The 14,800-nt window shown below is 44.4% G+C and overlaps 1 protein-coding gene across 1 annotated transcript in view; it reads right to left on the bottom strand.

The window, feature by feature from the left end:
* Positions 1 to 423: 423 nt before the first annotated feature.
* LOC143809005 (astacin-like metalloendopeptidase) overlaps positions 424 to 14,800 on the bottom strand; it is an 88,775-nt gene continuing 74,398 nt past the window's right edge. The window contains exons 7-8 of the mRNA XM_077292185.1: positions 14,627 to 14,708; positions 424 to 589 (exon numbers count right to left, since the gene is read on the bottom strand). Coding sequence (XP_077148300.1) covers positions 424 to 589; positions 14,627 to 14,708 — 248 coding nt within the window. The remainder of the gene's footprint in view (positions 590 to 14,626; positions 14,709 to 14,800) is intronic.

Below are 14,800 nucleotides of genomic sequence, written 5' to 3'. Positions count from 1 at the left end.
ATTAGGAAGATTACTTCCGAATTGCCTCAGAGGTTTGACAATCTGTGCTCAGTGGTTTTAACACATATGGAATAAAGTTACAATAAACACTGAATTTTCTCAAAAAAGACGGAATGCTGGCTTTTCCCTTACTGGATTGTATTGGCAAGCTCTGCTTAAGCTAAGGTTTTCTTATGTTAAAAATATCTAATTGGTATGTTTGTTTTTTATTTTATCTGTATTCATGAATTTCACCTTCAAGTATGGGACTTGAATAAGCCACAGGCAGTTTCCACCACCTTGATTTGCCAAGGCACTGTTTCCGAAAAAAGATCCTGTGGCCGTCACCAGTTTTGTCCTACAAAGGTCTTTTTGTGATGATATAAATGGACAACGTTAGAGAGGAGTATAAAGTTCACATTAAATAACGGAGTTAAAAAGAATTTAGATTTCAGAGAAGACATCAGGCAAAGATAACTTACTGCAGCCATAGTTGGCATTAATTTTCATCACGTCCAAATTACTCATTCCCAATCTTTGTCCAATAGACACATTAGATAAATTTTTCGGGACTATAGTACGCAAAGTCGGCAACTTGGAAAAGGCAAACCTGTAGAGAGTATAAACGAAGATTTTTTTTTGGCAATATTAATGGGATTCTAAACTTTTGCAGGTTTTCACAAAAATGTATTTAATAGTTGATATAAAAAAATGACCGGAATCATATATTCGTTAGATTTCTTTTCATTACAGACAATTTTTTATCATGTAAAAAAAAAAAACATAACACAAAGAATAATTTCAGAACGTTTTCCTCCTTTAATGTGACGCATAATTTGTACAGTTCAATTGAAACAAAATGTGGGTGGTAAAAAAAACAAAAACAAAATAATGTGATTGCATAATTATGCACATCATTAAGCTAACATTTTGTGTAAGTTCCCTTTGAATTGATGACAGCATTAAGTCTTTTTAGGTAGGCAATCTTTTCCCACTCGTCTATACAGTAGTTCCAAATCTGTCACATTGTGAGGTCATCTCCTGTGTACAGTTCCCTCTTCAGACCACCCACAGGTTAACAATTGGATTTAGGTCTGGGCACTGGCTGAACTCATTTTAAAACTTTGATCTTTCGAAGCCATTCTTTTGTTGATTTTGAGGCATGCTTAGGATCGTAGTTGTGCTGAAATCTGAAATTCATCTTCAGCTTTTAGCAAAGGCGTGAAGGTTTTGTTGCCAATTTGACTGATATTAGGAACTGTTCATAATTCCCTCCACCTTGACTAAAGCCCCAGTTCCAGCTGCTGAAAAATGTCCCTGAAGCATAATGCTGTCTCCACCATGATTCACTGTGGGTATCGTGTTCTATTGGTGATGCACAGTGTGGGCTTTATGCCAAATATTCCTTTTGGAGTTATGGCCAAAATGTTCAACCTTAGTCTCATCAGACATAATATATTTTCCCACATCTTTGAATGCTTTTTTGGTAATGGTAAGAATGTATTGACACCCTGAAGAATATGAATGCAAAACGAAGTGGACAAGGAGTACAAAAATCCGTTTAAAAATTACAAACATATTTTATTAAATTACAACATGATATCATCACAATCAATAATAATTACAAAAGTATATGGACAAAAGGATTTAAAAGTGAAGGACTCGAAGTTTTGAAAGTCTGAGGTAACCACAGATTGTGTACGGACTGGGAAGTGACATCCCTACAAAAATTATATCTCAAGGCTTAGTTTTATAGCAATCCCAACTGATATCTATGTATGGCAACACACAAGGTTGTATATACAGACGTAATGCCATTACTTAATCCGCTCATATATAAAGGGACACATTATCTATGTAAATAAAGTGGCATAGTGCCACACAAATGATCCTTACCAATATAAGTCCCTGTGAACCAACAAAGCAGCCCCTTTTTTGCATTTATGTATAGGAGTATATCTGTTGCATTTGACAATATTATTCATGGTCTTGAGGCCTGTATTCACCTAGAGGTACCGTCACATTAAGCGACGCTGCAGCGATAGCGACAACGATGGCGATCGCTGCAGCGTCGCTGTTTGATCGCTGGGGAGCTGTCACACAGATCGCTCTCCAGCGACCAATGATGCCGAGGTCCCCGGGTAACCAGGGTAAACATCGGGTTACTAAGCGCAGGGCCGCGCTTAGTAACCCGATGTTTACCCTGGTTACCAGCGTAAAAGTAAAAAAAAAAAACACTACATGCTCACCTGCGCGTCCCCCAGCCTCTGCTTCCTGACACTGACTGAGCTCCGGCCCTAACAGCACAGCGGTGACGTCACTGCTGTGCTTTCACTTTCACTTTAGGGCCGGCGCTCAGTCAGTGTCAGGAAGCAGACGCTGGGGGACGCATGTGAGTATGTACTGTTTGTTTTTTTTACTTTTACGCTGATAACCAGGGTAAACATCGGGTTACTAAGCGCGGCCCTGCGCTTAGTAACCCGATGTTTACCCTGGTTACCAGTGTAAAATATCGCTGGTATCGTTGCTTTTGGTGTCAAACACAACGATACACGGCGATCGGACGACCAAATAAAGTTCTGGACTTTATTCAGCGACCAGCGACATCACAGCAGGATCCTGATCGCTGCTGCGTGTCAAACTAAACGATATCACTAGCCAGGACGCTGCAACGTCACGGATCGCTAGCGATATCGTTTAGTGTGACGGTACCTTTAGTGTGATAGTTTTTGTTCTGATATATTTATTTAAATGTGAAAAATATGAGAAATTTTTGCCACATGCAGAACACAACAAGTACTTGCCAGAAATTCCAGCAGCTCCTTTAATGTTGTGATATGCCTCTTGGCAGTTTCCTGAACTAATTTTATTTTCATCAATTTTTGAAGGACTTCCTGTTCTACGAAATTTCACTTTTGTGCCAAATTTAAGTTTGTTCTTGATGACATCTCCACCGTGTTCCATGATATATCTAATGCATTAGAAATTATTTTGTACTCTTCTCCTGACGGATTACTTTCAACAATTAGATCCCTTTGCTGTGTTGTAAGCTGCTTACAGACCGCGGCTTTTGCAGTAAAATTCATCTTACAAAATGCCAGAAAAATCCACCTAGAATAGCTAAACTTTATTTGAGGTTAATCGGAATCCCTGTAAATGATAACACTTACACAGCCACATTATTTTAGTATTGTTATTTTTATTTCCCCTCCCCCCCCCCCTCAAAATAATGTCAGACAATTTTTCAATGGATTTTTACAGATTATGGGAGCCATTAACGCTGGAAACATTTGTGAAATGATTCTTCTTGGTAGGATTTTTTTTACATGACAACAACCTGGCTTTTTAACAGGGGTTTGTAGACTTTTTATATCCACTGTAAACATGGAGTATCTGGGAAAGTCACCTAGTTTGAGGAAGGGTGTAAGCTTGGCTGATGCTGTGACATGGGGTTAGAGAGGTGTACCACTAACGAATTAAAGTTTTTCTGAAAATCCAAACTAGGTTGACATATTGCAAAATCACCACGCCAGCAACGCATGCAAAAACCAAGCTAACAAGTAAATTGACTCTAGCTTAAAGCATTATGCTAATGTTTGTTTGGTGGTATGGTTATATAGCAAAAACGGGAATAGAAAGGAAACTCTATAGATTAATCAGTAATTAATAAGGAAGCAGCAGAGTGGATATTAATGTAAAAAGTCTCCTTAAAAAATATATACAACATTTTTAAATTCTTTTTTCAATTAAACAATTTTGCTTTTTTTAAAATTCAGTGCATAAAAATTTAAAGTATGGCTAATGCCTTTGTAACGATAGAATTTTTTACTTCCGCTTAAAAGAGAAATAAATGCAAATTGCAGATTTTTTAATTACCCCTACAAAATTATGAAAAGTTAATCAATAAACTGTGTGCCTCAATAAAAACTACAACCTATCTATTAAAAAGCTAGTCACCCTCATCGCTGCTTCAGCACTAAAGTAAAAAAAAGGTTATTGGTCCTAGAATGCGCAAAATGAGCCATTTCTTAATGATTTTGATCTTCTTAATTTAAATCTGACTTTGAAAATTTTTAGTTGCCTCTTGTTTATATGATATCAAACGAGTTTTCCTTTTACTGCTACATATAATTAATGCATAAAAGTTTCAGTACTTTGGAACATTATTATTTTGGCAACTATAGAGATGCAGAATATATTGTTATAACAATTTTCTGATATTTATTTAGAGAAAACTTAGCAACAATTGAAATAACTAAAACGTGTCTGAACACTATTGCGAATTATAAAGTTACAGAAATTGTACTACACACAGGGCCGCCATCAGGGCATGACAGCCATTACTGCAGTATGGGGCCCGGTGGTCAGAGGCAAAAAGGGGGGCCCGAACACGCTGGCAGGTCAATCCGCTCGGGCCCCCTTCTCTTTGTTTCTGTTCATCGGGCCCCTGGACATTTTGTTCTGTGTTCTGCTTCTGCTGAACGCCCCATGCATAACAACACTGTGGTGATTTAAAGATACACCTACAGTGTTGTTAATGCATCGGGCGGCCGAAAATGGGCGCTGTACCTTTAAGTTAAGACCGGCCGGGTGCATCATGGTCCTGACATCACGCTGCTCCTGCTCGCGTTTCCTCATTCATTCTGAGCAGAGCAGCGTGCGATGTGCCAGGTGTCGGCTGATAAGTAGGCTGAGGAGGAGGGGGAGGCAGCGGGCTGTCAGGCAGGTAGAGTAAGTAAGGAGAGTGCACTGCGGCCAGTCTCTCTGAGTCTCATGAGCAGATGAGGCTTCAGGTGGCTGCGCCTGGCAGCATGTGGCTGATGCGGGAAGGCGAGTGGGGGCTGCATCCAACAGGGTTCAGTGGGAGGATAGTGGAGAGTGGGACTGCCAGCCCCCACTAGCCTCCCCCTGGGCCCTGCAGCCCCCACTAGCCGCTGCCTCCCCCTGGACCATGCAACCTCCAGTCCCCACTAGCCTCCCCTCTGGGCCCCCCTGCAGCCCCCAGTCCCACTAGCTTCCCCCTGGACCATGCAGCCCCCACCAGTCTCCCCTCGGGGCCCTGCAGCCCCCACCAGCCTCCCCCCTGGGCCCTGCAGCCCCCACTAGCCACTGCCTCCCCCTGGACCATGCAGCCCCCACCAATCTCCCCTTGGGGCCCTGCAGCCCCCACCAGCCTCCCCCCTGGGCCCTGCAGCCCCCACCATCCACCCCCCTGGGCCCTGCAGCCCCCACTAGCCGCTGCCTCCCCCTGGACCCTGCAACCCCCCAGTACCCCCCGAGCCTCCACCTGGACCATGCAACCTCCAGTCCCCACTATCCTCCCCTCTGAGCCCTGCAGCCCCCAGTCCCACTAGTCTCCCCCTGGACCATGCAGCCCCCAGCCCCAACCAGTCTCCCCTCGGGGCCCTGCAGCCCCCACTAGCCACCCCCCTGGGCCCTGCAGCCCCCACTAGCCGCTGCCTCCCCCTGGACCCTGCAGTCCCCACTAGCCTCCCCCTGGACCATGCAACCTTCAGTCTCCACTAGCCTCCCCTCTGGGCCCTGCAGCCCCCAGTCCCTCTAGCCTCCCCCTGGACCCTGCAGCCCTCTAGCCTCCCCCTGGGCCCTGAAGCCCCCAGTCCCCACTAGTCTCCCCCTGCAGCCCCCAGTCCCCTCTAGCCTCCCCCTGGGCCCTGCAGCCCCCAGTCCCCACTAGCCTGCCCTCTGGGCCCTGCAGCCCCCAGGCCCACTAGCCTCCCCCTGGACCTTACAGCCCCCAGTCCCCACCAGCCTCCCCTCGGGGCCCTGCAGCCCCCACTAGCCTCCCCCTGGGCACTGCAGCCCCCAGTCCCACTAGCCTCCCCCTGGGCCCTGCAGCCCCCATTCCCACTAGCCTCCCGCTGGACTCTGCAGCCCCCAGTAGCCTCCCCCCTGGGCCCTGCAGCCCCAAATCCCCACTAGCCTCCCCCTGGGCCCTGCAGCCCTTTAGCCTCCCCCTGGGCCTGCAGCCCCAAGTCCCCACTAGCCTCCCCCTGGGCCCTGCAGCCCCCAGTCCCACTAGCCTCCCCCTGGGCCCTGCAGCCCCCAGTCCCACTAGCCTCCCGCTGGACTCTGCAGCCCCCAGTAGCCTCCCCCCTGGGCCCTGCAGCCGCAAGTCCCCACTAGCCTCCCCCTGGGCCCTGCAGCCCTCTAGCCTCCCCCTGGGCCCTGCAGCCCCAAGTCCCCACTAGCCTCCCCCTGGGCCCTGCAGTCCTCTAGCCTTCCCTGGGCCCTGTTGGATGTGGCAGCCAGTCATGGACTGGGGCCACATCCTACAGGGCTCAGGGCGAGGATAGTGGGAACTGGGGGCCGCGTCCAACAGGGTGAGGGGAGGCTGCTCAGTGGAGTGAGGGGAGGCTAGTAGGGGAAGGGTGCAAAGGGGAGTGTGCAACCAGCAGGTGGAGATTGCTAGGGTGAGTCTGCGTCCTGCAGGGGGAATCTGTTGCGGGGAGTCTGCGTCCCATTGGTGGAGGCTGCTAGGGTGAATCTGCATTCCGCTGGAGGAATCTGCTGCGGGGAGGCCGTGGAGACGGCGAGGACAACCAGGGCTAGTCGACGATGCGTTTCAAGAGGGTGCCAACCTCTGCAAACAGGTAGCAAACAAGAATAGTTGACAATTGTAAAGAGTTGTGGAATTAATGGTGCTATAAAAGTAAGTAAAATAAATAATAATAATTCTTATTTATATAGCAGGACAGCATAGAGGGTGGCAGGACTATTTGTCCCTCCTTTTTAGCACATAGGCACTTTAACTCCATGCACAAGCGAGTCCCCTGAAGAATCAGCTTGAATGAAACGCGTCGGGACGTACTACATAAAGGGAGAGTGCAGGGCATGTGTATATAGGGGTAGCTGTGGACTGCCCTTGTAAGGGCAGGAGCTCTGGGGATAGTCTACTGATAGCCCCATAGGGACTGACATAGGGACTGTCATCTCTTCCTTCCGGATTTTCCCCTGACTAGAGGTTGTCCGGCGCTCCTCAGCCTACACCTAGGAACGGGTGAGATTGTTCCTTTTTTTACTATATGTATATAGCCACCAGTGGCATTGGTTACATCATATGCGTCTGCTACTGGCAATATATTGTTTTTACATGTAACTAGGTATATGATGATGCTGAGTGTTATCTATGTATCCTGACTTCAGCTCTCTTACAGGATATATCCTAGTGCTATTTTGATTTTTCTGTGAAAACATTTATAGATAAATCAATTAATCCTGTCAGGGGATAATTGGTCTTTATGGTTACCATACCATTTGTCAAAGACTTCTGTCCCAATTTTTATCCACTTGGGTGTTTGGTTTGGTTTTGTTTTTTGTGGCTTTAGTTAATAAAAGTTACGTTTTATTCTTTCCACTTTTGCTTTGTTATATATTTATTTATTTATATAGCACCAACATACTCCACAGCACTTTACATCATAGAGGGGACTTGTACAGACAATAGACATTACAGCATAACAATAAACACAAATCAAAACAGATACCAATAGGAATGAGGGCCCTGCTGCTTACAAGGTACAATCTATAGGAAAAGGGGAGACACGAGAGGTGGATGGTAACAATTGCTTTAGTTATTCGGACCAGCCATAGTGTAAGGCTCGGGTGTTCATGTAAAGCTGCATGAACAGTTATCAGCCTAAGTATGTGGCAGTACAGACACACAGGGCTATTAACTGCATAAAGTGTATGAGAACATGATGCGAGGAACCTGATTATGGTTTACATTTTTTGAATAGGCCACACAGGGATCGTTAGGTTAATGCATTGAGGCGGTAGGCCAATCTGAACAAATGCGTTTTTAGGGCACGCTTAAAACTGGGGGGATTGTAGATTAATCGTTTTAACCTGGGTAGTAAATAAATGGGGTGATCTCCCCTTTACTGTTGACTACTTTTTATTTTTTATATGATCACTTTGAGTTAAAGGGCACCTGTCACCCATAAAATGGCTGGTGAGGTAAGCTCACCTGCATCAGGGGCTTATCTACAGCATTCTGTAATGCTGTAGATAAGCCCCCAATGTTACCTGAAAGAGGAGAAAAAGACGTCCCGGTGCTGGTCAGGTCGGATGGGTGTCTCCGGTCCGCTCCGGCGCCTCCCATCTTCATTCCATGACGTCCTCTTCGGGTCTTTTACGCCGCGGCTCCGGCGCAGGCGTACTTTGTCTGCCCTGTTCAAGGCAGAGCAAAGTACTGCAGTGCGCAGGCGCCAGAAAGGTCAGAGAGGCCCAGCGCCTGCTCACTGCAGTACTTTGCTCTGCCCTCAACAGGGCAGACAAAGTACACCTGCGCCGGAGCCGCGGCGTAAAGACCCGAAGAGGACGTCATGGAATGAAGATGGGAGGCACCGGAGCGGACCGGAGACACCCATCCGACCGGACCAGCACCGGGACCGCCCCTGGGTGAGTATAATCTAACGTCTTTTTCTCCTCTTTCAGGTAACATCGGGGGCTTATCTACAGCATTACAGAATGCTGTAGATAAGCCCCTGATGCCGGTGAGCTTACCTCACCAGCCTTTTGGGGGTGACAGGTTTCCTTTAAGTTTTGAGGTGTATTTATGTTCTACACTTTATAGATTTTTAATAAATACCAATAAAGATATTTTTTAGTTTTGCATAATAGGTGATTATATATGCAATAATATACTGTTTCCATTTATTTGGTGGGCAGGCTGAGGCGGCAGCGGTGGGCAGACTGAGGTGACCATTAGATTCTTCTTGACTGGGTGGTGCGTGCTGTGGCAACATCAGCTGTGTGAGTAAATAACAAGTCCATGTATTTTTGTCCACCATTTCAGTACGTGATTGTATGATACAATCATTTCTTCCCCCTCCCCCTTCCACTCCCCAACAGCAATGTATATATGTTACTGGATGATCCTGACCTGCTGCAAAACCTAATGCCCAGAACATCAGGCAGCAGCTCAGGATCATCCAGTAACTTATAAGTTTTGGTTGGGGTTGGGAAGTGGGGTGGAGAATTATTGATGCAAGTGAGTATATATGATTGGAAAGCATCTTTATTATTATGGCAGCATAATGTTTGAAAGGGGGAAATCGGTCTGCGCTCACACAGCAGTGCATGGATCGGGCGCCGATCTTCTAACCAGAATCCTCATGCATGCTATGAGGCTGCTGAGTTCATGTCAGGAGACCCGCGGCCCATCCCAAGTGCAGAATGATATTCACCAACGGTTCCACTAGTCAGATTCCTCTAGTTAGATCAAGAGTCTACCTTGTCGTGGTGGCAGCTTAAAAAATCTTTTGGTCAAAACAAAAGCTGATGGCTATGTATGTGATATGGTGTTAATGTGTGATTGGTGAAGACGTGGTGCAGAAGTGGAGTTTTTCCAAGAGTGGGCGGTGGGACTGTGGAAGGTTCGATGGGTGGAGGCGGAGCTAGGGTGAAGGTGGAACTGGGGGTGGAGCCTGTGTGGAGTTTTGAGGGGGGGCCCCAAAATTTTGACAGTATGGGGCCCTGAAATCCCTAGTGGCAGCCCTGACTACACAATGTGGTCGTCATTCAGTAACAACTCTTTTTTGCTTGTCTCTTGTACTCCTGCATCAGATCATCTCTTACAATTGTCCAACAGTAATCTGCAAGCATTGATGGATTCCATTTTCCTTGATATCTTTTCTCCATAGCCGCAATATCTCACCGTTCTCGTCGCTCACTTCCTTCCTGCCCCATAAATTGTAAGTTTCTTTCCCAGGAGATGTGTCTCATCAGGAGAGGGACCCAACAATGAAGCATGCCTTGACGCTGGCTGTTGGGCTCACATATATTGGCCAATCTATGCGCTAAATACCTTCTTTTTTACTCTAATTTTTCATAGCAATATTTCAGTTTCATTTTTTCCAATATTCCATATGTACATAATGTAGCATTTTCCTATTTTCTATGGCAGTAATGCAGTTTCAATTTTCTAACGTTATCATTCTTAGCAGTTAAGGGAGTAACTTAATCTTTTCTCATCGCTCACTGCTCCGCAGTTTGGTGGAGAAAAGTCTAGATGTGAATGTAAGAAATTAATCTTTAAGGATATGTTACAACCAAGATCCATATATGACTGTGGCAAAAATTAAGAGACCATTGAAAAATCTTCAGCTTGTCTGATTTTTCTCTTTATAGGTATAGTTTTGAGTAAAATGTAAATTGTTCTTTTATTCTATAAACTACTGACAACATGTCTCCGAAGTTCCAAGCAGTAAATGTATTTATTTTCTGAAAATGAGAAATGGTCAAAAAAAAAAAAAAGTGCTTGCAGACCTCAAATAATGCAATAAAAAACAAGTTCATAATCATTTAGAAACAGCAATACTAATGTTTTAGCTCATGAAGGGTTCAGAAATCAATATTTTGTGGAATAACCATGATTTTTAATCACAGCTTTCATGCTTCTTGGCATGCTTTCCACCTGTCTTTCACACTGCTTTTGGGTGACCTTATGCCACTCCTGGTACAAAAATTAAGCAGTACTTCTTTGTTTGATGGCTTGTGGCTATCCTCTTCCTTTTGATTACATTCCAGAGGTTTTCAATGGGGTTAAGGTCTGGAAATTGGGCAGGCCATGACAAGGATTTGATGTGGTGGTCCTTCATCCACACCTTGATTGACCTAGCTGTATGGCATGGCGCATTGTCATGCTAGAAAAAACAGTACTCAGAGTTGGGGAACATTGCCTGAGCAGAAGGAATCAACTGTTTTTCCAGGATAACCTTGTATGCGGCTTGATTTATACGTCCTTTGCAAAGATTAACCTGCCCAATTCCAGCCAAGATGAACCATCCCCAGATCATCACCGATCCTCCACCAAATTTCACAGTGGGTGCAAGACACTGTGGCTTGTACGCCTCTCCAGGTCTTCGTTTAACCAGTAGACGACCAGGTGTTGGGCACAGCTGAAAATAAGACTCATCAGAGAAGATTACCTTACTCCAGTCCTCTATGGTCCAATCCTTATGATCTTATGTAATGGACTGCTATCTTAGAAATTTTAAGGATGGAGGCAACATGACACTCACATGGAAAATTTCAGCCTGGCTCTCCTTTGCTTCTCATTGATTAAAGGCTTTTTTAGAGCTTTACATGACTTGAGCTCTGCCTCTAGGAGCCTGTTACAAATTGCTCTTGACGTGCACTTCACCCCAGCTGCCATTTGCCATTCCTTTTGTAGGTCACTTGATGTCATCCTGTGGTTGCTGAGTGACATTCAAATAAGATGACGGTCATCCCGGTCAGTGGAGAGTCGTTTTCGTCCTCTGCCGGTCTGTAGCTTTGTAGTCCCCAATGTCTGCTGCTTGACCTTGTTGTAATGGACTGCCATCTTAGAAATTTTAAGGATGGAGGCAACATGACTCTCACTGTGTCCCTCTGCTAGTAAAGCCAGAATTCAGCTCTTCTTTTCCTCACTCAAGACTTTTTTTTTCAACTCCTCTGACATGGTTAAAAGTTATTTTTTCATTCCTATTACTTTTGGGATATTACTAGCACTTGTTTTACCATCCAGCTTGTCCTATTGCTAGAGAATTGTGAACACCACAGTAGTGTTTTTTATACTTTCCTTCATTAAATAAGATTTGGTTCAGGTGATCACCTAATCAGAAGCACATTAAGTAGAATTAGGTGTCCTCTGGTGGGAACTCAACTGACACTGGAATGGTATGGCTGTAAAACATGTAGAGAAGCTGACTTTTATAAAACTGTGCAGTGGTCTCTTAATTTTTGCCAGAGCTATATAAGTTTTGGGAAGATTTTCCAACAACTCTTCATAGTTATCTGCTTTTGAGTTTCCCAAAAATTAGTTACCACTATTGCGAATGCTACCCATGCAGCCTTTTACTTGCCATGTAACAAAGAGAGAAACTCCTCATCTTGAAGCTTAGGAATCTGAGGTCCAATAAAGACTCCTTCCTTTATCTTTGCTTCACTAAATCTTGGAAATTTATCAATGAGATACTTGAATGCTTTTTCATTTTTATCCATTGCCTTTACAAAGTTCTTAATTAGGCCCAACGTGATATTCAATGGTGGTAAAGAAATCTTATGTTTGTCAACCAGTGATGGACGCAGGACATTTTTACTCCCTGGCTGAAGTGATTGTCAGCGAGCTCAGTCTTTTTTATTGCTGTGATATTCTCTTGCATGACTATCCCACTCACACAGAAAGCAGCAGTACTTTGTGTTTCCACCCTGGAAATCAAGTAAGAGGGCAACCACCTTTAAGTCACCACAGAGGGGACACAAATGTTGGTCATAGTTCAGGCACATCAACAGCTGTTTCATGCTGTCATAGGTTTCTTTCATGTGGACGGCATAATCAACTGGAATTGAAGGTAGAGCATTACCATTGTGCAGCAACATGGTTTTGAGGCTTGTTTAGGATAAATATATGAAGAGCCTTCATTCCTCTTGATTATGACTTATCTTCAGAGCTTACGTTAAACTGTTGATGTTCTTGCATGCCACAAGATCGCCCTACATGAAGAAGTATTGGATAAGATTTTTATCGCGGTTGTGGAACAAAGAAATACAAACACCGCCTGCTTGGAGATTCCACTGCTGTAGATGGGAGCCTAAGAGCTCAGCCTTAAGGTACCGTTACACTAAACGACTTACCAACGATCACGACCAGCGATTCGACCTGGCCGTGATCGCTGGTAAGTCGTTGTGTGGTTGCTGGGGAGCTGTCACACAGACCGCTCTCTCCAGCGACCAACGATCAGGGGAACGACTTCGGCATCGTTGAAACTGTCTTCAACGATGCCGAAGTCCCCCTGCAGCACCTGGGTAAACAGGGTAAACCCGATATTTACCCTGGTTACCATTGTAAAAGTTTTTAAAAAAAAACACTACATACTCACATTCCGATGTCTGTCACGTCCCCCGCCGTCAGCTTCCCTGCACTGACTGTCAGTGCTAGCCGTAAAGCAGAGCACAGCGGTGATGTCACCGCTGTGCTCTGCTTTACGGCCGGTGCTGACAGTCAGTGCAGGGAAGCTGACGGCGGGGGACGTGACAGACATCGAAATGTGAATATGTAGTGCTTTTTTTTTTACTTTTACAATGGTAACCAGGGTAAATATCGGGTTACTAAGCGCGGCCCTGCACTTAGTAACCCAATATTTACCCTGGTTACAAGTGAACACATCGCTGGATCGGCGTCACACACACCGATCCAGCAATGACAGCGGGTGATCAGCGACCAAAAAAAGGTCCTGATCATTCCCTACGACCAACAATCTCCCAGCAGGGGCCTGATCGTTGGTCGCTGTCACACATAACGAGATCGTTAGCGGGATCGTTGCTACATCACAAAAAGCGTGACGTTGCAACGATATCGTTAACGAAATCGTTATGTGTGAAGGTACCTTTACTCTTGGGTAGATCCAAATCTCTAACAAGACCGCTCAGTTCACTTTGTGTTATAACGTGTGGTTCAGTTGAGGTTGCTGACAGAAAGCCCTGGTCGTTAGAGGAAAATACTTCATGACACCATGTGCCCTCTTCTTCCTCACTTGACTCAACTGAAAATGTTTCTGGTGCTTTTAGAACGCGCAGTTTTTCTTTATGTAGTACTAGGCGTATTGCAAATGGAATGTTTGGATACTGTAAAATCCACTTCCTCTTTGAAACTCCTTTCCTAAGGGGGGCACCATGCAGAAATAGCAGTTGATAGTGTGATCAATTAACTCTCTCCAGATCATTGGGATTGCAAAAGGCATTGATTGCCTCTTCTCATGCAACCATTGGGTAAGATGTGATGTACATCTACTGCAGCATATGTGAGGAGCCCAACTCTTGCCTTGATCTCCTATTCTGCAGCCAAAATACAGGTTGTAGGCTTTCATTATCATGGTAGTCAAGTTACACCTTTGTGACGCAAAAGTGACTTCTCTGCATATGTAGTAAAAACAATACACTTTTTTAGTGCAAGAACGAGACATATCTGAAAAAATATTTAGAAACATGTCAATATGCTAAGAAACTGAGCTAAGAAATCCTAAAACTGTATACCTTACACAGAGAACATTTATAAAAGTAGGTGATGCAGGTGTAATTAGGATTACGTAATCGGATGTGAGTTGGAATTTTTTGATTGGTCACCCTAAGATGATAGAATACTGAAGGCTCAAGAGACTAAATAGGTCATGTAACAAACTAGCTACTAACAATGCAATAATTATAATGATGACATAATAAAGAATCAATTTTTTTATAAGCCTACATGAATGGCATCATAAGCAATTAAAACTTCCTTTGGATTTGGAAAATTAGAGTCAATCAGCAGATTTAAGCATCATATTCATTTTTAGCACCATAAAATTAGTTAGGTTCAACGGTTTTCGTTGTAATCATGACTTATTAGTGTACCAAGGGGTTGGCAACAAGTCACTGACCCCCGACCGGGGAATTTAGATACAAACTTAATGCTAGCTCAAATTTTGCATACCTACACCTGTGCTTTGTACCCTCCTAAGAAATAATTTTAAAAATACCATGAATACAGGAGTTTAATTTTCCTAAAAAATTTAGACAAGAAAAAATATCAATGCATGACAGAGTAGTAAAAAATAACAGTAGGTGGAATAAGGTTCAAAAAGGAACATCTATCATCTGGACTTACTGGTGGTAATGCATCACTGATGTATAATCATAGGGAAGGTTAAAAGTGCTTCCATCATTGATTTCAAAATTATCCCAGTTATCTGGAAGAGATTAGAATGATGGTATCATATATAAATACAACCGAATGCGAGGATTCAGCAGCTTCTCTCAAGAGATAGTGAGTAGCTTTATG

Source organism: Ranitomeya variabilis, chromosome 2 (assembly GCF_051348905.1).
Source record: "Ranitomeya variabilis isolate aRanVar5 chromosome 2, aRanVar5.hap1, whole genome shotgun sequence".
NCBI lineage: Eukaryota > Metazoa > Chordata > Amphibia > Anura > Dendrobatidae > Ranitomeya > Ranitomeya variabilis.
Note: the sequence above shows the minus strand (reverse complement) of the source record. Positions and strands in the feature narration are given on the sequence as shown.